The sequence below is a fragment of the Grus americana genome, chromosome 14 (assembly GCF_028858705.1).
Source record: "Grus americana isolate bGruAme1 chromosome 14, bGruAme1.mat, whole genome shotgun sequence".
In the NCBI taxonomy this organism is placed as follows: Eukaryota; Metazoa; Chordata; class Aves; order Gruiformes; family Gruidae; genus Grus; species Grus americana.
In genome coordinates this window covers 5,597,312-5,623,664 of record NC_072865.1, presented here as the reverse complement: position 1 = coordinate 5,623,664, position 26,353 = coordinate 5,597,312, and the positions used below count along the sequence as shown (strand labels likewise).

Genomic DNA, 26,353 nt, shown 5'->3' with positions numbered 1-26,353 from the left:
CTGTCCTTTGTAGAGTCCACTTTCTAAAGGTTCTGTGATGTGCTTATAAAGGTGTCCATGCTGAGAAGCATTTCTTAGTAAGTGCTGTGATTTGCATTTAGAGCTAGAAATTTTAATTAAAATTTGAGCTCCTAAGCCACCTGCTGAGGCCTGCTGTCTTCAGAGGAACTTTCCCAGTTAAGAACGAAACATTTTCTTTAAATATTAAACAGTAGTATGCTTCTTTTGACTGTTAATGTGGCATTGAAGTGAAATCGGTTGATAGAGTCCAGCATGCGGCCCCTGTACAATGGGGGGTCACTTTGTGGCAAGGTAATTACCAGCATGTTGAAGGTAATGAACAATGTTGTTTTCACTTAGTGAACATAGTTTAAAGAAGGCAGGTAATGCTTTTAAAAGGGCAAAACCAGGTTTTTTTTCCCAGTTTCTCCCCCAACATGAACACAAAAGCTTTCTAGGCAAGGGCGTACCCAACCGATTTTCAATGAGTCTCTTCAAGAGCTCTAATTTCTGAGTAATCTTTTTTGTGTCCATTGTCTCTCTTATTCTTTACTAGGTGGTTGGCTTACCTGAGTCTTTGTTTACTGTTGCCTATTTCTATATTATTATGCTGTATTCCCTACAAAACTAGGTGAAACTAGATCTCTTGATAAGGATTTATTGAAAGACTGGCTAATATACATGTCTTTCAAGCAATATTATGCTGTTTTTTGGCTTTTCATCCAAACAGTGAAGCATTTGATACTGCACAGATAGGGCTGGTCCAAGATTTCTCATCCAAACTCCTTTTTGAAAGAGAACTATTTTCAGCTAGAAGTTTTTTAGGTTTTTTGCCAAATGTTTTATGTTCTGTAGAAGACATGGACTTCAGTGCCATGCCTGCCCCCCACCCTGGAATTATTTCCCCTGTTTGCAAAATATGTTCACAAAATACCAAATATGTCACTATTTGAGTTTCCACTAAAATATAACATTCTGTTCATAGAGCTTGATAAGCTATGCTGAGATTTACAAACACATCTGGATGTAAAGCAGGGAAATATTTAGATGGTGTTCAGTGGTTTGGGTCAAGGAGAGTCTTTGTAAAGTCTTAGTTGTGTGACTACCTGTTTGAATGAGGTTTTACATGAAGAAGGCCAGTAGTCTCTCTTTCTTGGAACTAGTATACATCAGGAACAGCTAAAACCACAGGTGTGTGTTGGTGTTCATGGAAGGCACGCTCCAGCCAAGTCCCTGTTGTGATGATGAGGACTGCGTGGAGGGTGCCAGGGTGTACATCTGCTGCACAGTGCAGATGAAACAGAAGAAGGCTTTGTGCCAGCTCTGGTTCACACTGACAGATTACAAACTGATGTTACTGGCAACTTGATGTTACTAAATTCTGTTTGGATGGGGAGTGAGGCATTATTCCACTTGTGAGCAGCCAGAGGATCTCCCCACTGTATATCTTTGTGCTGGAAGAGGAGCTGGTAGTAGACCAGCCTGCAAACTTCCCAAGTGACTGTGCTCTTCGACATTGAGCAAGCACCCATTGCACCCATGCCTGATGCTCCTTTTTCTGGCTGGGAAAGCCCATGAGGCTGTGTTCCTCAGCAGGGTACACCCCATGTTCCATGTGAGCCTTTTGCCCAAGGACACTCCAATTAATCCTTGTCTTCAGAGCCCATCCACCAGTCATCTCAGTTATCTGTTTTATGATGCCTGCATCTGTCAGTCATGAAGAGTTGAAGGCATGTCATTCTGCCAATCCTCCGTGGCCAGCAGCTCCACTCATTGTCTGTAAAGGGCTGCTCCAGCTCTGAGAATAATCTGAGCAACTTAGTAACGATCATCCTGCTGAGCACATGGCTGTGCTTGGAATACAATACGAGCTTCCTTCAGTAGCAGTTAACATTTTGGATATTAAGTACTCAAAGCTACATGATGCTCAGACCACTCCAACTGGGTAGCAGCTTCTGCTGCTCTCAGCTCAAAAGGATGGAGAGAATAGCATTAGAAACGTTTCTTATTCCTAATAAATAAGAGTTGACTAGGCACTGCTAACAGGTAGCGTTCTTGGCCAACACGTAGCTGACATAAAGGGTTGGTACTGAATGCTGCTGTGTTCCAGAAAGCTGCAATAACTCATGTTGTAGCATTACCTCTCCTCTGATCCTGATGTTGGCAGGAATATGTGAGTATCAGTGCCAGCCCAACCCACCAGTCCTGCCTGCCTCTTCTCTTGACTGCAGTCTGTTTCTGTGGTCCAGAGCACAGAACTGTAATTAAGCCAACTGGTTATTCTGAAATAGGCTTGTTGAAAATAAAATGGTAACCTGTTGCTGGCTTAGGAGTATTTTGCAGAAGGGAAAATTCAGCATAAAACCCCTCCTTTGTCAAGTTCTGTGTGTGGTTTATGTTTGTTTCTCTCCCTGTCTCTCCAGGCCTACTGGAAAAAGATGAATCAGCTTTTGCAAACCCTGAATCAGAAGCTTGCAACCCTCAGCCATGGGCAAGAAGGGATCGTCAAGATCAGTGCTGCTGTCTCTGATAAGCTGGTTGCCTTTAAAAGTAAACCTCCATCAATTCAGAGAGAAATCCTGAGTGTCTGCAGTGACCCTTACACTCTGGCTCAGCAGCTGACACATGTGGAGCTGGTGAGTGGGAATGGTTCCCAACTTCTGCAGTCAGAGATATTATTTTAAGGCATCAGCTGCTAAGTATTCCAGACATAACCAAAAAATGTCTTCACTGCTGCAGCACATCCCGCGCTCTATCAGCACTGCAGCAGGAGGCAGGGTTTGACAGGTTGAGAGATGCTTGGGAAGCAAGCTATATATCAGAGTGTTCCTGCGGATCTTGGGGTGGGTCACTTTACCTTTTCACCTTGCTTATTTGTGAAATGCAAGTCATAGTCCCAGGAAGGCCAAGGGGTTCTCACTGTGTAAAGTGCTCTGAGCCCCACAACCTGAAGGTGCTATAAAAATGGCTGGTCATTAGCCCTTTTATTAATTTGGAAAAAATTTTAACAGTTCAAATCCCTTCCAACAGATACACAAAGCATCTGAGTTGTCTGATGTGTTTTTCATTCTTCCTTTTGGGACTTTGTGCATGGACATACCAGAGTGTCCAAAAACCACCCACACGAAGTCCTGCAGTCCACTCTCAAACAGGCTTTTGATGGTAATTGCTCCAATTGCAGTACCAAGATGTTGGACAGACTGTTGTGTTGCACACCCCTCTCCCAGGTTCAGGTCCTCCGTGGAGACCTCCTGGATGTTCACAGAAGAACATAAAACATTGCTGCCATCTGCAGATCTCTTGATGCTGTAATGACTCCCTGCTGCCTGTCCTCCTGTAGTCAGTGTTCATCCTTGAGAGGAAGGCTGGAAAAACAAACCATGAAATGGACTGTGGATTGGAGTGAATATCATGGAATTAGCCTTGGGAATTCTGAAGGTAGTTAACGTTCTATTTGTCAAGAAGTGAATAGCTCAGAAACCCCAAATTTAGGATCATCATCTCACCTTGGTTGGTTTTCAGAACATGCAGCTTTGGCTCTTTTTGCTTTTTATAGCTTAAGCCAGAGAACAGAAGTCCTTTTGCCTGGAGTGTTTCTCTTGCTTTTCTTACAACTGTCTTCCAAGGGGAGATTCCCTGTAACCAGGGCACCACTGCACTTATAAAACTGATGCAGCCCAAGGTTTTTTATTCCATTTCACTGTAACCAGTGGTCTCTTTCACTTACCGCATCTGGTACACCAACCACTCTGCACTAAAACTGTTTGATGCTTATTTGTTAGTAAGAATTATTTACTTCTTATTTAATAACAGATATTTGTTAGTAAGAGTCCTGTACAGTTATTGGAGGCAAGGTGAGAAGCCAAGAGAAACAGTATGGGAGTGACCATAAAATTTTCACTTAAGCAAAACTACTGTTGATTTTATTGTTGCTTGAGGAGTGTCCTAAGCTTGGGCTGTAGGGGTTCCAGAATACCTCCTCTGAAACACCTTTGTGACCTACAACCTACTGAAAATATTTTTTTTCTGATAAACGTGTTTAAGGGAATTGAAAAGCCTATTAAGAAGGTCAGTGGTGTGGCTGGAACTGCCAGGTTTGTTCAGGGGCTGGTGGAGATGGCCTGTCTTTTACTAAGAGAGATCTGGATGTTTTATTTACTCTTGTTTTGGTTAATGCCTGTGACGCTCTGCGGTGCAAACAATGCCTTTAATGTAAGCACATGCATCTTCAATGCCTTCCTTCCCCAGTGGCACAGAGCCACCACCCTGGGGCATCACCTGAGCTTCACTGGGTGGGGTGGTAGGGTCAGAGCACTGGGTGTGCAGATGAGCAGTGGATTGCTATGGTTACCAGATCACAGCATCACCATTTCAGCAGTTGGGAAACAAGGCTATTGAGTAATGCCGGACCACAGCAGGTCTGTGACAACACCAGGCACAGAACTGAGGTCTGCTGGCTCCCAGTTGGGGACTTGTACATCCAGCACCTTTCACTCTGCACAGTGGGAGAGGGCTCTTACTGTGGCTTGTCAGTAATGAAACACATTTATTCTCATTTTCTTCTTTCTGCTGAAATAACTCAAATTGTTCTTATGAATTTTAAAGTCTGGTGCTAGTTGGCTGTCTACCAGTTCAGTAACACCATCCAGAGCTGACAGATAACGGGGATCTCTTACCAGGAGAAACAGAAGAGATTCTGGGGTGCTTTCTTATTTCTTCTTCTCTCTCTCTTTCCCCCCTCTCATAGGAGAGGCTAAGTCACATTGGACCTGAGGAGTTTGTGCAGGCATTTGTACATAAAGACCCCCTGGATGGCACCAAGGTATGATTTGTCTGCATGCAAAGTGTCTGCTGCGATCACTGTTTGTTCTAGATGAACTGATGTGATGAGATCTATAAGAGCAGGGACTGGAGCACGTGTTGACCATGGCCAGGCCAACTGATGACCTGTATTCTCATGACGAGGATGAGACCTTTTGGTAGAGTTCATACTGGCAGGTCATTGCCATTCCTTCCTGGCGAGAGTATGTCCAAGCCCAAGACTGGTCAGCACCCTGATGTTCTGCTTTCTGGCTTGTTCCTCCTAACCTGCTTTGACCAGGGCAGATGGTTTGCAGCTGTACGCAACCAGGGAATGTCTCTTTCCAGCGTTGAAGGCGTAAAGACTCTGGACGTGATGTAATGCCCATAGCGTGTGCCCAGACACCACAGTAATGAGTCAGTGCGTCGTGAATCAACATACTCTTCTCTCTCTGCACAATAGCTTTTAACCCAAGGCACCGCAGGGAATGGAGTTCCTGATCAGGGCTTCATCCAAAGTCTGTGGAAGCCAGTTGGAGTCTTTCCACTGATTCCAGTGGGGTTTGAAGCAGCATTTCAGTGAGTGCCTCGATAAGGAAAGAGACTTCCTGGCTGGAGAGAGAGAGCTGGAGATTTCACATACTGCCAGAAAAGGAGGAGGGTGGAAAATTCTTCCCCAGAACTGCATATGGGCTCCTACTGAGATCATACATCAATGGCAGAATTTCATCATTGGATGCTGAACATAACAGGAAGACCTCTGTTTATAGTGCTGCCCAGAGAGCACCAGAACAGCTTCTAACAGTGAAAAGATGGGTGGGTGGGTGGATGAAAAGTGCAACACTGGGCTCTTTCCTTCTTTTGTTGGAGTTATGGAGATTCTGCAGTTGGTTTCAGGGAGAGGGGAATGGGCAGAGATGGTGTTTCAAATATTCTGAGCATTGATCGCATCCTTTAGGAAGGAACCCTAAGCTAGCAAAGATGTATCAGAAACATGAAATACCAAACCAGCCACAGTGAGATTTCAGCAAACTGTTGCAAACACAAGAGACAAAACTGAAAATAAACAGTGGTTGTATATGTTGTGAAGTAAAATGAAAGAGATCAAATGAGGGCATTAAATTTGAGTGAATTTTGGAAGAGTGGGAGGGAGGTAGCAGTGAGTGAAATTGAATTGCATAAAGCCATAGAGGGGAAGGGATGCTAAGAGGAAGAAGGAAATGTTCAGTAATAAACTAACGTACACATAACGGCTGTAGCTGTATCTGAAATTTCAAATGCAGGGCCAGCACAGAATACCACCAAGATGTGAAGAGAAATTGTGATTACAAGGTAAACGTAAGGAAACATCAGCTAAGGTGGATGGGAAGGATTAGAATGAGAGGTGTATAGCCTGAAAATAATGGTCGGATGGGAAATCTGGGCAAGTCATCTTTACAGACTATTACAAGCTATTTGACAGTTACCCATGTTATTCAAATGCTAATCTGAACACTGAGGTGCTGCCCAGTAACAGTTCTGTGACTTCGCTAAAGTGCATAATAACAGAGAGAATAACAGGCACAAAGCAAGGATGTGCCACTGCATTGCCTATAGAGTTCAAGGCAATGCCTTCCCCCAGGAGGATCTACTTAGTTAAAGCAAAACTGCCATAACATTTTCTCACAATTATTGGGCTTCAAGTTCACAAGGCTGATGAAAGTAGAGGTAGTCTGCAACTTTTCTCCACCGTTTCCCTGGGCTGACCAAAAGTGCCAACGAGGATTTAGAAGAGCCTCCACATCAGGGTAAGGTATAGACGAGAGGTCGTGTGGGACCTGGCAGAACACTGTACGTAGCAGCACAAACCTTATGTGAGTGACATATCGCTCCCCGACCTGTGGAGACCACCCCTGTTAACCACAGGGAATTGGTTCTGGTCTGAATTCCCTCCAGCTGGAGATCATATTGAACATCTTTCTTGCATGAGGGCTTCAGAAGGCTTCACTTAGGAATGTTTATCAAGCACTTTGAGTTGCAGATGGAAGATGCTAAGGAGGTGCTAAATATTGTTGCCATTTATAAAGCTTAACCTTTAAAAAGCAGTCTGTTTCAACTTTAACTGTTGCACATTTTTCACAAGTTTTGTGGTACTAGCTGTGGTTCTTATGCCCTGGCACAGGACAGCAGTGTTGAGATGGAAATACCATATGCAGAACAAAATCTAGGTTTTGTGTACTTTTTGCTGTAACAGGGAACAAGAAATACCACAGAGTGCGTGAAAAGCAACTGCTACGGATAGACTGGGGCTACTTTGGATTTCCTTTGTTTTCTTTGATATTTACAGGCTCCTTGCTGACATTGAATTTAGAGATGCTTTTAAAATACATTTTTTTATCATATGTGTGGTCTACTCATAAAGTGACTAGGAATTTCAGGCTTGTTAAGATTTGCTCCACAGCATGGTGCTGTGATTTCTGTTACTAAACACACCTGTATACAGAATCACAGGTGAATATTTTCTTACTTTGAATTACCTTGGGAATCATGCTAAGCCCTGTTTCTTAAGGTGTTTTAGTCACTTGTTTAACTCGCATAATATGGGTAATCCCATTGACATTAATGGATCTGTGTTTATGCATTGTGATTTTCTTCTTAGTGGCATGTGTATTTATGGTAGCTCTGGGAAGTGATCATCTTAATAAACAAAAAAATCGGTATTCTCTGATACCCTCTAGTGGATGTTAATGAATGTTCAAATAAATCACGTGAACTCTAGAGAGCAGTGTGTCCTAGATGGACAGCCTAAGAGTTCAGAGCTGGGAAAAGGACTTAAGTTCTTATAATCCAAAGCAACATCTTCAGGCTGTGTGAACTTGCCCTAGCACTCCACTGAAGTCAAATTGTCTATTGATGTCAAAGGAACTGGAAGAGTTCAGCCAAGTATCTACTCCCACAGCCTGTATGAGTTATGGGAATTTATGTTAAGTTTCATATAAAAAAAAGTGAAAAATGTGCTTCCTGTAATGGCTCTTATCAATGAAGTATCTCTGGCATGTAAGAGACCTGTTCAAGAACAGCCATCAAGACAGAGCTGGTCACTAGAGAGCCTATTATCCTGAAAACTCAGTAAAGGAAATATTTTCTTCCATAAAGAGGTAACTAGAACTGTGTTTTCTCTTGCTTATCTCTTGTTCACTTCACTAAATTACGGTTTCTCCTCTCCAGAAAAGGGCTGTGGGTGATTGCATTTACTAAAGTGAAGGAATTTCTGGAATCAAAGGCACAAACTGAGTGTGCTCTGGAAGACTGTGCTTGTCTTACTTTTTCTGTGTATCGGTGTTGCTGGCTGAATCCTGCAATGCCCCAGTGGTTAATATCCCAGTGAACAAGGGTCAGTGCAAACTGTGTCAGTGAACACCTGCTCAGGCAAAATGGGGCTGTTTTCTATACGCTGGTGTGAATTGTGCAGTGATGCAGTCAGCTAGACACCGTGCATCTGCCAACCACCCACCTACCCACTGACTTTTTGGAAGGAGCCCTTGATGCACAGTCTTCCATGTGCATGAGAGAGATGTGGCCAATAATTACCTTTGTGTGGTATTTATCTTAGCACTCGGGCTGCTAGCTGAAACACATCTGTCTTCCTGTGCTTTTTTCTCCCCAGACTTGTTTCGGTGAACAGAAGAAGACAAGTAACCTCGAGGCCTATGTGAAATGGTTCAATCGACTCTGCTATCTTGTAGCAACAGAAATTTGCATGGTAAGAGAAAAGTGTGAAGTGCCAGTTTGAGACTGTACATTAATAAGCAAACCTGGGGATTTGTTTCTTATGACCTAGCTAAGCATCTGACGGTAAGTTTTAGTAATATTGCACTCACAGAAGTGACCTGATAAATGACAAACATATTGCAAACCAGTGCTGGCGACACACAGGGGATATGCTGTTCTCTTGATGTAGTAGGAGCATAGTGTGGAATAATGAATCCTGCAGGGAAAAAGAGAGGAAAATATGCCTTGAATTATCCTGTGAGATTTCTGCTGGAAAAGATTCTAGTGGAACAATACTTGTTATCTGTCATCCTAAAGCTCTGTTGTGCTTGTGAATTGCCATTGCGTGGCACTTTGTCCTGCTGCCTATTACTGTAGCCATGACTAGTGGTTTTTTAACTTGGTGGTGGTTTTATTTTGTTTAACTTGGCCCTGTTAAAATAAAAATAAAAATGAATGTTTTCTCCTTTGAAAAGGATATGGGAAGGAGGAATGCTCAAAAGCATTACCATTTGAAGATCATCTTTGGAAAAGGTGGGGTGATTCCCGTCCAGTTAAAATGTGTATTTAAAATGCAAGCTACCCTTTCCCCTGGCCATATTGCCAAAAGGGCCAGAAGAGGGGAAAGGGATTAATACAGCGAAACAAAACCTTTTTGGGACAAAGATGCTGATGTGCCCACTGACTTGAGGGAGGCCAGCAGGGAGCTGAGGCATTGTTCAGGCTGTTGGGCTGCCTGTTCCAGCACTAAGGCATTAACTGCAGCAAGCCTGGGAACTGCCGTGAATTTCTTCTGTGTCACTGGAATGAAAGCTTTGATTTTAGAGACTGCCAGTCACCAGCATCCACTGGATTGCTGGAACAGTGACTGACAGCAGATGACCCAAGCTGTGCATGGAGCCCCGCTATGTATGTAACAAATACCTAAGACGCCCTCCAATTCTGCACATGCTTATTACAGATACCCGTTTATTTTAATTTGCAGCCTGCAAAAAAGAAACAGCGAGCACAAGTCATCGAATTCTTCATTGACGTTGCCCGAGAGTGCTTTAACATAGGGAATTTTAATTCGCTGATGGCAATCATTTGTAAGTATAGCTTCTAAGCAGGTCTCTCCATCAGCTGTCACGGATGAAATGAGAAAACCTGACTCTCATCCCTGGCTTTCTTTTCTTCTTTCTCACTTACAGCTGGAATGAACATGAGTCCAGTTTCCAGGCTAAAGAAGACTTGGTCAAAAGTGAAAACAGCCAAATTTTTCATTCTTGAGGTAAAAAAAAAAAAAAAAAAGAGTGCCTTACACACTGCTGGAATTATATTCTGGATTTTTTGTTGTGAATTTTCACATTTTTATCCAGGTATGAGGTATTTGTAGACATGTTTCACAGGCAGAGCGCCAGATTCTGCTGAAGTTTCCTAGGTGTAGTGAGGAAGGTGTGAAGCTGCTGATATGTAGAGGTGAATCAGAGCACTCAAATAAATAGGAGGAGGGAAAAAAAAAAAAACCAAAATATGAGCCTATATGCAAGCCATAGTGCTTCCACTAATGCCAGTTTTGTTTGGCCACAGACACAATGCTGAGTGTAAAGCTCCCAAGCTATACCTTGGATGTCAAGTGAACAAGGCTCAAAGTTGGTTTTTGTATTGAGAAAACCAGGATTTGGCATATATAAAATGTGCAGTCCTTATTTTTCACATAAAAGCTCAGTAAGCTGTTACTAGAAAAATCAAAGGTACAACAGCCATGACTTGTACATCTCTTAATGTATCTTTGGTTCATGGGGTTTTGTGGGTATGTGGATTTTTAAGAAGAAAATGTTTTTACATCTTTTTAAGATGTAGGCTAGGCTCTGTTCAGGGTTTGCTGCAGGTGAGTGTAAAGTTGTCTTCAGAAGACTCAGGTCGCTTTCTCACCAATGTGTTGTCTTTTGTGTATCTAGCACCAGATGGACCCTACTGGGAACTTCTATAACTACCGAACAGCATTGCGGGGGGCTGCTCACAGATCACTCACTGCACACAGCAACAGGGAGAAGGTAGGTGTGACCACATCCCATTTATCTCCAAAGGGATGGTGTGCTTTGCTGCTGAGCCAGTGGCTCAAAGACTTGATGCAAGTGCTCTCCTCCCTTCCACAGGGCACCAGCGCAAGGCTCGTGTGCCGCTAAACGCGATTGGAATATAAGTCTGTGGAAAGGAGTCTGAAACAGATCTCAGGGCTTTTGTGGACTTGCTCTCAGACATGGGGGAGTTAGAGAGGGCAGGACACACAGCATGGAGGACTTTGTTGCAAGCATCTCTATGTCCCTGGACAATTCACGTTGTCTAGATTGATAAACCTGATTCCAGCTTTTGTTATAGCTGTCCAGCCAGGCCTCTGCGCAGAGAAGCCCCTGTTGTGTAGTGTGTGATTCGAGATAGCGAGCACAGGGCACAGCACTCGGAGATGAAATCGTTCTCCGTTTACATTAGGGAAAGATGACTTACCACAAGTCCTGCAAAGAAGTCTGGTCTGAATCCATTGCAGCAAATTTGGGGTGAAATTCTGTCCCCGTGAATTTTCATTTGATTTGGTTGTTGCCGCCATCTTGGTGAGCAAGAATTGAAGTGTTTTATCAGTGTTCGTGGCAGATACGTAGCGCGCTCAGATGTCACTGATGCTGCAAAAATCAGATTGACAAGATCTTAGTGCAGGATCCTCCTGTTTTGTGCCCTAGTGTGTTTCTTGTTAATATTCTTATTTCTCCATTCAATTCTTTTTTTGTTTTACGAAAGAGGGTTTGTTTTTAACATTGCAATTGCACATAGTCATAAATGGGTAATCTCTGCGCAGAGCATGGCCAAGGTAAAGTAGATACTGCATGAACAAGCATAATATGGAATTTAGTATTCATTCACTACAGGAGGCAGGCCAGATGCTAATCTCGCATCCCTGTAAATTTGATGTAAATCTGCTGAAGCTAATAGAATCTCACAGCATTTACAGTGAAATGAGATCAGCGTCTGGTTGCAGGCTGACTCAGCTGCAATGGGAGTACACCGAGTTGTTCTGAGAAGCATTTCTGTGTGCAGAGAAGAGACAATGGCTTTGGATGTGTGTGACTGGCAGAGAAATTCTTTTAACTCTCACACATCGCAGCAAGGACCTGTCTGAGATGCTTCTGCAGTTCAGTTCTTCTGCAACCATCATATATATTCAAAGCAGTTGCTTTATTGTTTGACTTAATTTTCTGTGGAGGTTAGCAATCTCCATCATATCTCTACCCCTAGCTGGTTAAGACTGAGGGCAGAGAGGTTATTAGATTGAAAGGAATCTATTTTACATAAGAAAAAGCCCATATTCTGTTTCCCTTGTGTAGATACATCAGTTCAAGAAAATGCTCAAGCATGTGATTTGGTAGCTACTCACACTGGGTATTTTACAGTGTCAGATACAGCAGGTCATGTAATTCTTGCTGTAGGAATGAAGGAATTTTGTTTCTTTTTATAAGCAAGATCATAATTTATTATTATTTATTTAAATGTGTTTGAATAAAATTGAAAGAACATGATCACTTTTTTGATAGACAATGTTATGTTGTTTCTTGGCAAACTTGTAGCAAAACTCACTCTGAAGGCAATTTTTACCTTCAAATTGAATCATGCTTACAAGATTTTGAGATCCCAATCTCCTCCACCACTCTTCTCGACAAGCAGCCACCCCAGATGCACAGATGAGGCTTCAGGCCTCCGTCCACCTGCTTGAGCAGGAAGGTGCTCCGCAGGGAGCACTCCTGTCGCAGACCAACAGACTGAGCAGTGGGTTGTGCCTCGCAGGAAGAAAAACTGCCTGTAGGCTCAGAGGAGCTAATATTTAACTGGTGGACTCACCAGAAACGTTACTGTCTTCTCTCCTCAGCGCTGGTGCCTTGGCTGCTGAGTTTTGCACAGCACTTGAACAGAAGCACAGCTCAAGGGCTAAATTATACCCTCAGAGGGAGACAGGGTGAGCCAGTGACCTGGGACACCCTCCCTTCTCCTACTCTGTGCACACCTCGCCCTCAGTCCTTACTGTTCTAACCCAGCCTGGCTCTCGGTGTGTAACGGCATAGTTGTAACTACTCGTTACTTGTTCAGGAGCAGGCTGTAAAAAGGCATGGCAAGGCAGCTCTCAAAGTTGAGAGGTGCGATACAGCGGCAGAAATAAACCTGCCAAAGTGCTGGGTGAGAGAGCTGTAAATGAAGAGCTGATGTTTCATGCAGGATTCAGAGGGGTACACTTGTTAGGAACTAAGTCTGGTTTTATCTATGCAGTCAGCTGACCTACACCATCTCCAAAATTAAGTCATTCCACTGGGAAACCCTGCATTGTGCTAATGACATTTCTCTGCCTTTGAAATGTTGGGAGTGTACAGTGCGGTACTGTGTGGTGTTGCTGCCTGATAGGAGGGAGGACGAACGTGCCTGATCTCATTAGCTGTCCACTTTCTGCAGGAGGCAATTGTCCTTCAGCATGTGGCTGGGTTGGATGGCACAGGGGGGAATCAAAAGGGGGTGAAATATGAGTTTCTGGCACTAACACAGATTTTATGCTAGCAAAGGGCCTGGATTGAAGCCAACATTAGAGTGTAACTATGTCCACTTCTGTTGTTTTTCGGACAGAAATTTGGAAAACAAAACATACAGGGTAACATATTTTTACTGGGGAAGTGAATGGTGACCTAAAAACAGAGATCCCCTGGAAATGTGTAGAGAACTGGTATCCTAGGGTATGTCTTTGACGCCTTTTGGATGCAGATGAGAACAAGCTCTACCCATGCTCGGAGCTGACTGGTGGCTTCGTAGCTGGGTTAGCATGGCATTGAGCCCACATTTGTATACCTTCCCTCTCAGCAAGGCTTTTCGCTTATGTTTAGCACCACTAATGATGGTGACCTAACTCCCAGGCAGTGTGGAACATGGCAGAACAAGCTCGCATCTGCCTGCAAAAAATATGTAGACAGAACCTGGCAGTAATTTCTAGCTGGGGATCAGTGTCTGGCTCCAGCTCTCTGTATCTTTCCACCGTATAAGACCACACTGGTTACAGAGTTATCATCATTTTTGGTAGAAAACAAACCACATAGAATGAATTGTATTTTTTACCTCAGGCTGATTGACCTAGTTTGGATGATATAAAAATGAATCCTGAAACACACGTAGCTCAGTTTGACTAGAAGTTGCTCTACCTCACCCTGATAGGAGGGCTCAGGATTTCGGGGGGGTTAGGCTGTGCTTTGTTTCCATTCCTGTATTATATCAGTGGGATGTATCAGCATAATGCCAGTGGCTCTTGGAGTGTCAGTCCAGGCTTTTTTATGGCTATTGCACTGACATTACAGAGTTTATCTATGGCTGTCAAATAAAAAAGCCAGTAGAGATGCAGTGTGGTATTTTAGCTGAAACAGAAATTGGCTTCCATTTTCACAGCAAGAGTTGGTAGTGGCTTGTAGACTCCTTGCCTCAGTGTTTTTGCATCTATGACTTGCTCGCACTCACTGTTGCATTGTAAAGGCTGTAGACTGGAAAATAACAGCTGCCGATCCTGTTCTAGGTCCGTTTCATATCCTGTTACAGCTGACGTACAGCATGAGATGGAATAACAGTACAACATTAAATACTTCACTAAAGGATTGCTCCCTTGGCTGGTCTTGCATGCCATGAAGGCACTTTAACTTTGGTGCACACTTAAGCCACAGTTCAGTTAATTTACAAATAGAACAGTGGAAACAGTTGAACACTCTACCATGCAATGTGCTTTCCTTTAAGTTTGTGGTGATTAAGTTTATACTTAGTGGCTTAAAAGACAGATGTTGCTGGCACAGGAAAATGCTCACAGAGGTGGCTGCTGACCTTACAGCTCAAACCCTCCAAGTGGCCTTTCTCTAATGCGGTGGAGAGGTGGGTGGACTGAGATTTGAAATCAAATCCCAGAGCCCTGGGGGTCAGCTTTGTCATGGACTGTCCTTTGTGTTATCTTCCTTTTCCTTTTTTTTGAGTTGTGACACCAGAGCACCCAGAGGAATTCTGCTGTGGAAGTGCTGGGGATGCACTTCAGGAGCACTGGTGCTGCTTTCTGCTGTAGAACATCTGGCATCAAATTTATCCGTGCTGTAATTCCATTAATTTCAGGAGTCTTACCTAGAAGTAGACTTTTTCTATAGCAAATGATGACCTGACTCTGATGGGTTAGAGAGAAGTTGGATCACTTCTATATGCCACTTTGCCCTGGATGATGCCATGGGCTTATTTTCAGTGCTACCATGATCTCTCTGGCTACTGTTGGCAGTTTCCTGTCAACTAACTTAATATTTTCAGTCCTACTGTCTGCAGGTTAATTTGGAGAAGCAGGTTGTACTAATCAGGCACCAGGAAGGAAATTACATGCCTCTAGACGTAGCTATGCATGGAGCTGTTGTAAATGAAACAGTTCCTGATTAACTGTTTGTAGACAAGTCCTTGGTCATCAAATTTTATTCTGTCTTTCCTTGTTCAGGCACAATACTGTTCTCTGGTTTGCAGCTGTCTTTAAATTGCTCAATTTGTGTATTCAACATCTTCGCTTATAAAGACCCAACAGAGAAAGGAAGAGTTCTGCAATTTTATTTTGCTCTTTGCTGTCTGATCTTGTTGTCAAACAGTGATGCTGTTGATAATAAACTGAGTTATTAGCATTTCTTAGTCATGTTATTCTGCTCAGTGAACATTGTGATCAGTTGATACTCCTTTCAGCATACATCCTCCTGATGGCTGAAGGTGTATCTATACCCTACTGCCCTCCTGCTTGCCTGTCGCTGTACTGCTTTTTAAGTACACAGCTCACTGAAAAGTTAATATTTCTTTTTTCTCCTCTCTCCTGATTGAGTTCTTATTTTATGCAGAGAAAATACTGAACTGGAAAGATAATAGTTATGTCATTTCTCTTCACAGATTGTGATCCCCTTCTTCAGCCTATTGATCAAAGACATTTATTTTTTGAATGAAGGATGTGCTAATCGCCTTCCAAATGGACATGTCAACTTTGAAGTAAGATCTGAAAAATGTGTTTATCTATCCCATTCTGATAGCACTATCTGAGACTGTTTGCCTGCAATTTCAGTGCAGACCAATAAAGACTGAATATCCCAAAAGGGATGATCTCAAGTGACTGTGTGAAGGTTAAACCAATCCCAGGATGTTTTTTAAAAGAATCATTATGTATATTTTATATAAACATTAAAAGCAGATCATCCTAACTTGCTTGATGTTGGTTGGCTGCTAGAAGTATAGTGTCAGTAGTATAAATGATTATACTTATGGCTTGGAGGGGAAGATTACTTTCTCAGGAAACATGGAAAACTACTTTTCCTATACACACACACACAGAGAAACAAGCCAGTATAAAATGCTTTATACTTTATTTTATCTGCCTTTTTAGCCTTTTCTCATTTTTAATAAAGAAGTTTGGCAAAGACAGACATAAATTACTTGCGGTCATTAGAGAAAAATTAGAATACAAGCAGAATTACATATAGAGTCACTGTGTCCATGAGGTAAATGTCATGCCACTGATGTAAGGACTTGAATGTGTTATCTCCTGCCTGTAGGTTTTACACAGAAAACTTTCTCTTATATGCAGTAGAAGGATTTATATTCCTAGGCACTAGTTAGTGTTAGTCACCTGTCCTGAGCAATCCCAGTTCTGTGCTGGAGCAGATGGTTTTACACTAGTACAACTTGTTGCTCATGGCAGTGTGCAGGCACTCGGGTGTTCTGCACTGGGCTGCGCGTTGCGATGGCTGCGTTCTTGTATGCTGGTGGAGGGCAGAGGTGGGGTGCTTCCAAAAGAACTGCCCAGTGTTGATGAGAAAATAGTTCTTGAGCTCTCAAATTCTTTGCAAATCACTTCAGCATCGCTTTGGTTGGATTAAATTTCTCCTTCAGTTATTGGCATTGTGAGATAGTGACTAATGCATAAAATACTGAGCCTGGCATTGCTTTAAATTATATCAGAACTGTTACAAGGTCTACAGAGTTGTGAGGCGTTAGAGTCACTCCAGTTTATGTAATGTATATCTAATTCTGCTCTCTCCTGTTCCACCAAAGTTTGTCCTCTATTCTTAAGTACATACATGTAACCCATAACTTTGTTCATGGATACATTTTCATTTAAGTACAAACTGAGTCAGCTTGTAAGAAGGAACATAGTGCACCCTTTCCTCTCTCTTTCCCCTGTAAATGAACTCTGAAGATGTACCCATCTAAAACATACAAGGCTCTTTTCTCCCAATATCCTTGTGGTTGGCACAAGGGATCCTGGATCCCAGTCTTCTGCTTGGATGTGGTTGTTTTCATGAGATAATCTTGCTGTACCTGAGTGGAATGGTTTTATGTTTACAGAAATTTCTGGAACTGGCTAAGCAAGTAGGAGAATTTATAACATGGAAGCAGGTGGAATGTCCCTTTGAACAAGATCCTAACATCATCCACTACTTGCATACTGCTCCCATTTTTACTGAAGACGGTAAGACTCTGTACAATCTCTAATCACTGAAAATATGTCTCTTCATCAGTACTAATTAACACCTTGATCCATACTTAGGTGATCTCTCTCACTGACCAGTCTTGGTTCTTTCCTAGCTTTCCTGTCACGCAGCTTGTTTATCCCCAGTCTATCAACATGTTTTTGCAAATATAACCTCCTAGCTCATGAAGCTGCTGCCTGATTGCTTTTATTTTGTCCATAGCTTCTCTATAAGGACGAGAAGAAAGTCTAGACTTCACTGTCTAGGAAGTTGCCAGTGTGGCCCTATTTTTGTAACCAAGAAAAGAGGCCACACAACTGTGTTGTGGACTGCTATGAATGTCAGCTGTCCCTTAGCCACTCATTCCGTGAATGATGGAGCCAGAACTAATCTCTTCTGCAAACCAACACTGTGATCCCTTCAGTGAACACAGCCCAGGGCGATGGTAGTCCAGCTGACCTCCTCCACTGCAGCAAAGAAATACGTATCTACAGAAAAAAATTTTTAGGAAAAATCTTTTCTAGTAATTAATTTAAGCTGTATCTGTGAAAGCCCGGTTCTAAAATTATTTCTCTGATTGTCTTTTTATACTTACCTGTCCTCTTCAATTTGGTATCCAGCATGTCAGACTGTGTCATTTCATATTCATTTGTGTCAATTGCCTCTTGGTACATTGTCACGCACAGAATTGTCTATAGCTATGTTCCCATAACCTATACTGACTGGTGTTGGGCTTATTTTTTTCTTGATTCTATAGGCAGTTTTCTGTACTAATCCAAGTTAATCAGACCAGACAGTTTTTATTTCACAGACTACTTCAGAACACAAAATCCGGTTTCAAAAATCCTGCCTAAATCCTAAGAAGAATGAATGCCAAAATAGAATAATTAATGTGATTAAAGTGATGCGTTTCGCAAGGGGATAGGATGGAGACATTTGGTCTGTTTTTTAGGCTCTGAAGGGACAGAAAGTGAAAGTCGGGTATCTCAGCAGTGATGTTTAAAAGTACAGTTTTCAGGCTGATGGACCAAAAAAGGGCGACCTCAACTCACTAATTGTTTGCAGATTCTCTCTCTCGTGCCCTCCCCTATATCCATACTGCTTGCATGAGATGCCCTTTGCAGAAGCCACGGCAGGTCTCTTCTGTTACCCAGGGGAAGCGCAGAGCCAAAAGACCTGCCCTGAGTAAAAGGTGGGAGAATATATTGGAGAGATGCAGCGGTGGTATGTGGAATGCAACTGTGTGCTGCTTGTCACAGTGTGGAGGAAACACTTGAATGTTCAGATGCAACTGAATTGTAGCACAGACTTGAATACTGAGATAGTTCCAGCATTAAAGAATAAAGCATTGCTGAACAGTCAAATGAGGAAACGTGTGTGAACACAAATCATAACCTACTTAAATTCTGTGAAGGCAGTGAGATATTAATGCACCACCAGCTTTTGCAGAGGAGACTTAACAGCCTAGACACATTTTGGTAAATGCATCCTATGATGCAAAGTTTTGCAGAAAAAAGAGACTTGTTTATTTTCTTCTACTGTGTTCCTTCTTCTATAATTCATTCTTACCTTGAAGGTGTTTTGTATTCATTTAAGATGCCACATCCCCATAAGCTTTAAAAAGATTGAGGAAGATAAAGTTGTGTTAAGTGATGGGAATAGTCTTGATTTTAAAAAGTTTATTTGTATAGCTGTTACCTCTCGCTGTCTCTCTTTTTTAATGTTCATATAACACTTTGGTAGCAGTGCTGTGCTGGAGTAAATAGGCCCAGATCTCCATATCGAAAACATTTAACTGTTTAATATTGTTACAAGAAAGTCATGATAACATATTTTAACTCTGGGCTCCTTTACTGTTCCATCAAAATTAACCGAATGGCTTTCCAAAGGTAGACATGTGAGCTGAGCATCAGTGTCCTACCAGCCACCTGATGGACCATGAAGTTTTAAAAAGTTTCTCTTTTTGTGTGGTACAATATAGGACATACAAGAATGCAGAGAGATAGAGGGTTACTGTTGCTGTTGAAATAACACATATTTACCTTTTCCAGGTTTGTATCTGGCTTCCTATGAGAGTGAAAGTCCGGAAAACCAGACAGAAAAAGACAGGTGGAAATCCTTGAGGTAACCACTCATTTTATCAGCTCATTTCTAAAGTACCTCCAAAGTGCTGCACTGATAGTCAAAGCTGATAAAGTGCTGGCATTTAAAATGTGACCTCTGATGGAGGTCTTTTCCATTTAAGACTAATCTACAGAGCTTAGGCTGCACTGATGAAAGCTAATTGTAATCTCAAAGTATCCAACATTTAAAGAATACTCTCCACTTATAAATTTATACAGTGCTGTACCCATGCAAAAGAGGCCTGGTGCAGATGAAAAATGTCCTACGTTAACTGGTTCTTCCTACAGTTTACATCCGTCTTGAGATGTATAATGGTTTGGTGTGAAAATCTAGAGAGACTGATTTTTTTTAAAAAAAAAAAACAAACCCCACACCTTTATATTTGCTTTTTTTCATTGTTCTTATGTTTTAAATTTACAGATCCACTATTCTAGGAAAGACTTGAAGATTAAGAGATTATTGCAGTAGGTCAAGGAAAAGAAATCCGCAAACATTTTGCACTACTGATTCCAAAGATGCCTGTTTGGGATTTAGACAATTTCTTTTGTTTGAGTTTTTTGTTGGGTTTTTTGACTGCCTAACATGACGGATGAACTGGATTCATCCACTGAAATCAACAGAACTGTGTGCACAATGATGCTTTTCTAACTGTGAGACAGAGAGGGGAAGGACAAACAGACTATTTGTGGCTGTGCCCAAACTGTGTCAGGATCACTGTAGCTTTTGCTTCTGAAGGAAAACATAAGAAAATCACGAGCATGGAGAACCGTGGTACTGCAAAGGAGAATGGAAAAGTATAAGAAAAGGAAAGCAAAAAATACACAGGATTATTTCAGAAGCAGGTGCTTCAGACAGCAGCTCTTTAAACCCTCTGAGGATTGTAAAATTAAATCAGACACAGCAGCAATCTGGTTAATTGCTGAATGAAGAAAGAAGAACTTAATCTTACGTGAGCAGTCCCCCAGCCTTGTTGAACAAAGCACTGACTGCTACAGGTATAAGCTTCCAGCGGATGAAAACCGACATCGCTCACTCATATGTATACATGTATGTCACATATAGACCACATCAGCATGGGACAGTCCTACAAACCCCATGAATTTTTACGGAGAACAATCTGAAGTATGACTATTGCTTAGTTATTCTTCCCACCACTGTTGTTGCTTTTCTTACTGTGAATCTTGGCAGATCTGAGGAGGGCACAGAGTGAGATGGTATTGCTTAAAGACCCCACCACCACCACATCTAAAGTTGAACTGAAGCAGCAAATGATTCTGGACTCAACTTACCTCTGTTTAATGTATGTAGTGTATTCCCTAATTTTGTTGATGCTGAGTTGCATCTTTTAGAGGGTTTTATCACACTTAAAAGAAAAAAGATACTGCATTACCGTTTGAAAAAAATATATCCGGTTCCAATTAATACTACTGTTTATTTTGCAACGTGATACTAAGAGGATGGGGGGGTGGGTAATTGCTCTGAATTTGGGAACTAAACGGTACACTTTAAAAAGAAAGGGTTTCAGACTAGAATGAATGCACTAAATGAATGCACTCATGAGCAGATAACCATTTTTCTCTTTATTTTTAGGATCTAAACCATGTTCACCATTTCCTTACAGATAATATGAAGTAGGGGCTATGTGTTGTGTTTAAAGCTGTACGATAATCATGGTGCTACTGTAACACATATATTAAATGATAATGAACTATATGGATATTAGATTCAAATCTAAGCCCTAACAGTAGACTAATTGTTTGTATGTGGAAGGAATGTTCCTACCTGCCCCAGAAAAGGCCTCAAAAAACTTAAATGATACCTAACTGCCATATGGTATTGAACTTTGCATTTTATTACTGACTTGATACTGGCCTTTTCAGATGTTCCAGTCTTTCTCTGTCTAAAACAGAAGGATGTAACCCTTTCTTTGAGATAGTAATGGTTTTATTTTGATAGAGTGATTCCAAGTGGCTGTAGTGTTTTGGAAGATTAGCCTAATCACAGGACCTGGCTGTGCTGGCCTATGCATTTAGCCAGAAGACTGGAACTGTTTCTGCCCTCTGCCAGGCCTCAAAAGCTATCCATGCCTCAGTGAGCTGTTGAAATGTGAGGCTTTGGTTGACCTAGTGTTTGAGGGCAGCTCTGACAATTGAGCTGATCAGGAGCACGGCAGTCTGAGACATGCTGTATATGATATAGTAAAGGTTTGTAGGGTCTGCAGTGCAGTTCTTACGTTGGGTTATGATCTGTGAAAACCTGTGCAGTCTGGATCATGGCCACCGGGACTCCCCTGCTCTTGCAGTTGCTGAGATGAGCAGAACAGCTTCTTCTAGATTTGCATACGTAGGGGCTTGAGGCAGAACTTCAGTTCTCCTTTTTGTATTGGTCTATCAGCACATGAATTCAAGCAGGAGGAACATAAAAACATCATGTGTTTACTCAAGCTTTGTATGGAAGAAACAAGTGTAAGGATGGTACAACATCATTCTAGCCAGGGAATGATCACTGTTGTGGTGATGCTGTTAATATGCTATTTGTTAATTTTTGTACATGAGCTGAGAGCTATACAGAGAAACGTACACAAGCAGAACCATTTCCAAAATGATGCCATTAAAAGCCTGTTACAATCCAACCAAATCCAGAGCAATAACCATAAACGTATCTACAACAATGCTAATGCTTAAGTGTGTTTGCTAAATGGTCATTTTTTTTCTTAATGTCTGCATCTTTTTAACAGGCACAGTGTGACTTCATAGCGGAAATGTTTTATTTATCTGCAATGCAATGTAGGTGTACGGGCCCTTTCTTTAAACCTGCTTTTTAAAATGCAAATCCTCACTCCTTTTCTAACGAGCCAATAGAGGCTGGTACAGCTGAGATTATAACACCCTGAAGATGAATCAAAATGTGATTTCTCATGATAATACTTTATATTCTTGGGCACCTTCCATGAATTCAGGCAATTTTGTAAGTATGAGTTAAATTAGATCTCATAAAGTTTATCACTGTTGCAAACTAAACCACTTTCATAGTTCAAAACTTTCAAACCTCAGTGCTTAAAATGGATGCATAAAGGTCAGATTTAGGTAGGTATTAAGGGCTTAGTGGGACTTTCAGAAGCACCAAATTATCTTTAAGCCTTTATGTAGTCACACATTTAAAAGGTCTTTTCAGAGGTGCTAAACATCCTTATCTCTGTGTGAACACTGAGACAATAATTGCTTTATAGAGGTGCATGGTGTATTGATCCATAGTATTTGATCTCCAGAGACGCCGGCCTCTTCGCAAAATGACTTGGAGATGGGAGTACATGGCAACTTAAAATGAGAAGACTGCACTTTTAAAAAACAGGCTATAGGAATCCTAGCTTGTCTTCACATAATTTCATGGCTAAAATCCTATTGATTTAAATAGAAACAATGTAAAGCCTTAAGTTACAGCTGTCAGTTGCATTTGTAATTTGTATTTGGCCTAACTAGTGTGTACAACTCCATAGAGGAGAGTGGTTAGAGCCTTGCTGCACCAACAGGTTTTACAAAGCACGAGTACAATTGAAAACAGTTTGGGGAATAGATTTCTTCCAAAAATTAACATTACATGAAAATGAGAAAAACCACCTCCAATAATTAATGTTTTCGTGCTATAAACATGTAAAGAACTCCTACCATGTTGAAAAGAAAGTGGTATCACTTAACAGCAAGCACTAAGCCACTGTACGGCATGTAGTCATTAGACTAATATCTAGACAAGTTACTAGTAGTAATGTCATGGCTTTCTAATTCCACTTTTTTCAGTGGATTAGCCTCCCTCACAGCTGCTTGAACTAATGCTGCACAGAGAACAGAGCAAAACTAGAGCGATAGGTCTGTAGTGTTAGTATCAAAACCCTAAGCTAGTGAGTTGTGAATATATGATACAGAGTCTTTCAGAAGCATTAACTTAACTTCTGTGTATACAGCAATATTTTAAAAGACCCAAATACATTAAATCACTTCTGCACCTCTTCTAGTTTAATCAGAGTGGTAGCAAAAGTTCTATTTTTTCATTTCTTGAGAGTGCCATTCAGCAATGCAGAGCTAGATAAAAAGCCCAGTGAAAAACAATGAGGGAATTGTGTGCCTTCAGCTTGCATTGAAGTCAGTAGATGAGCTTGCTCAATGCCTTTCAAAAGACACTTAATCGTGCAATCTTGCCCTCAATTTCACGTCAGCATCAATCACATTACCTAAATAAAGGTTGGATGGATGTAGGTCTGCTGGGCATGACTGAATTTTGAGGGCAAAAACCTCTTGAAATGAGTCTAGCATACAAGAACCCTGTGCACCAGAGTACACTGTGTTTAACATGTTGTCATTTCCTCTGTCAGGCAGTTAACACAATCCTGTCATACAGCTGGCTGGAAGCTCCCCTTGTGGATAGAGGACATGCAGATAGGCAAGCAAACTGTGATCCCAGCCACTGCTGAGATGGCACTTCAACAAAGTGTGGACACAGCTGCTAAAGCACTTCAAAAAGAAACAAGTGTAGAGATATTTTTCTCATCTTGATAATATTTTAAGATGTGGTCAGTGGTGATAAGATAATCACTCACTTAAAATCAAGCCAGTCCCTTACTGCTACCTTGGTTACTTCATCATGTTTTATTGCAATAGTTTATGCACCTTTTATTAAAGCACGTGAGCACTGGTTTGCACATGACTGTAAATCCAGTTTAGAACAGAGCTCAGATTACTGAATATGTAATTGGAATTATCAAAAAGAAGACATATTAGTAGAAAAGATATTGTTATGCATATCAGTGTAAAAATGTTACGCAGTTAACAGTATCTGGCCTAACAATGACTGTGTTCTGTAGAATGAGACTGATCCCAAGCAGAACGATGTGCCAGAGGAAAAACTCCAATTGATTTTGATGGGCTTTGGAGCAGTCCTGCCATTATTACCTATAATACAGTTTTAAGTTACTCATAGGGATTAAATTGCACTGACAACTGGCATAGTCCCTGGCCTTTCTTTTGAGCCAGGTGCAACTCTCAGATGGGCAGGTTGCACTTAATAGGGTGAAAATCCAGCCTCAGCAAAAGTTTTCTTTGACATTGTTGAAGTTTCAGCAGCAAATTCAAGGACTAATCTGATCCAATGAATTCATTCACGTCTGAGAGCAAAATTTGACTTTCTGGCTTTAAGAACCCTTTTTTCTTTTTAGACTGGTAGAAATTAGCCTTACTGTCTCAGGTGTCTCTCTCATTGGAAATAAAAAACCCTTTTATTGTGAACTGATTATTTACATTGTTGTAATTGCAGAATGGGATGAGGGAGTGACAAGGAAACAGGGAAAAACTTTGTCACTGCTCAGAGGCTCAACTGTGGGCCAAAGACTTTCTTTTCTTTTGTCCTTTTTAACATTATCTGTTGAGTGAAATTACCTCAGTAGTTGGTGCAGGGCATTATTGAACTGTGGCTGGGGAACAGCGCACACCTGTCTGATGTCCGTATGGCAGCACATATGCTAACAGTGGGATGCAGAGGTGATTAGATGATCCTGTATAAAGCTGACATGCAAATTCATATCTGAGCCTGCACTCTTAGGTTTCTGATGCTGGGACACATTCCTTTTGACAGGTAAGAAGTTCTTGGAAGTTCATTTGAGGCAAAGCCTATTTCCTTATCCATCCAACAGAATGATCACAAGAAAATTCTTTGAACTAAAAGAGGTTCCTCTAGAGGACTTAAAACAGTGAAGAATTTGTTGCTTAGTTGACAGAGATTTTAAGATCTAAGCAACATGGAAAAATAAATACTTTTCAGAATTATGAGAAGTACCTTGATGGTTGTTAACTTTCATATTTCACAGCATGGCAGCAGAGTAAAACAAGGTATCTGTGCATATCTTCCTATTAATATCTATGGCAGCTGGGCAGGCTAAGGCAGGAGAGAATATAGTGAAATACTGATGCAGAAAGCTGTACCAATACTTTTGTTTTAATGTTGAGTATGTCAGAAAGCAAGCACACTGCCTTAGAGCATATCCCTTTCCCTGCAACCACTATTAGCTGCTCTGTGGAGCTGCTGAACTCTGAGCTGAGCAGAGGAGGCACCAAACAAATTACTGTTTTCATGGAACAGATCTGGAGGCTAATCTGTTTTGTGTTAATTTCTTTTACAATTCTTTTTGCATATTTTGAGACAGGCAAAAAATACTAAATACATTAAGCTAATCCTCATACAAGGCATCACATCCTGCATTTTTACATAATGCAAGATGTAGATAGGAAGCGAATAGCTTGTATGGGTGGTATTTCCTGCACTGTGCATGGGTTCAAGACACTGAAACTCGGGCTATAACCTCAGCTACAGCAAAAAGCTAAGTATGAGTAACCCCTCTCCAGACCCCCTGCCTTGCATTGTGGCCAGATGCAGACTGCAACACTGTAAATTCAGAGTGGCTTATACTGCTAGCTCTTCCCTTGATGCCTTTCCCTCCACAGAAGCGGTATTTTGCTCCATAAACAGCTCTTGCAAAATGCCATAGGAACATTTTTCTAGTTGTCTGCCATACAAGGGATACTCTAGAACTGCCATAATAGAATAGGAGTCCTTCTCCCTTCATCCCTGTGGCCCTAAAACTGCCAACCCAGACTAATACTGCAGTACAGCAATGTTCCCAAGCCTTCTTGAATGCAGAAGACTTAGAGTTCAGACCTCATGAGTCCTATAAGTTAAATATCTGTACAGGAAGCTTCCTTCTAAAATGTGCAAAGCCCATTTAATGGACTTTTGACCAGAAAATTCCATAGTCCAGCTCCCTTTCAGAGAAATGTGACTTCCTCAGTGAACTGTTACTGGTCAGTACTACATCACTGCTTTCATTGTGGTTCTAAAGTCCCAGTCTTTTTGAAACAACTAAACATACGGTTTCTTGATGTTTGGCCCATGCGTAAACAGAGTTGAGAAAACAGGGGCTGTAGTCTTGACGGGTGACATCATATGTATTTCCATAACAGCCCAAGCTGGGTTATCATTAACAGTCTATCCTTGCCTTGAACTGGAAGAAATTGTTCCAATAGAATCCTCCTAATTACTAAAACTTAGTGAAAGATGCACACACAGAGCTATTAAATTCAAGTGTTTCAAGACAGGATTCTTACAAATGTAGA

At 41.5% G+C, this 26,353-nt stretch overlaps 1 protein-coding gene across 4 annotated transcripts in view; it reads left to right on the top strand.

Moving 5' to 3' along the window:
* Positions 1–20,614, top strand: part of RASGEF1C (RasGEF domain family member 1C) — a 76,186-nt gene extending 55,572 nt beyond the window's left edge. For 3 of the 4 annotated variants that reach the window (XM_054841989.1, XM_054841990.1, XM_054841987.1), the window contains exons 5-14: positions 2,424–2,636; positions 4,748–4,822; positions 8,447–8,542; positions 9,536–9,638; positions 9,741–9,820; positions 10,491–10,586; positions 15,499–15,594; positions 16,948–17,071; positions 19,124–19,196; positions 19,617–20,614. In XM_054841989.1, coding sequence (XP_054697964.1) covers positions 2,424–2,636; positions 4,748–4,822; positions 8,447–8,542; positions 9,536–9,638; positions 9,741–9,820; positions 10,491–10,586; positions 15,499–15,594; positions 16,948–17,071; positions 19,124–19,196; positions 19,617–19,641 — 981 coding nt within the window. In that variant the 3' untranslated portion in view covers positions 19,642–20,614. The remainder of the gene's footprint in view (positions 1–2,423; positions 2,637–4,747; positions 4,823–8,446; positions 8,543–9,535; positions 9,639–9,740; positions 9,821–10,490; positions 10,587–15,498; positions 15,595–16,947; positions 17,072–19,123; positions 19,197–19,616) is intronic. The other variant, XM_054841988.1, reaches the window with a different exon arrangement.
* The last annotated feature ends 5,739 nt before the right edge of the window (positions 20,615–26,353 follow it).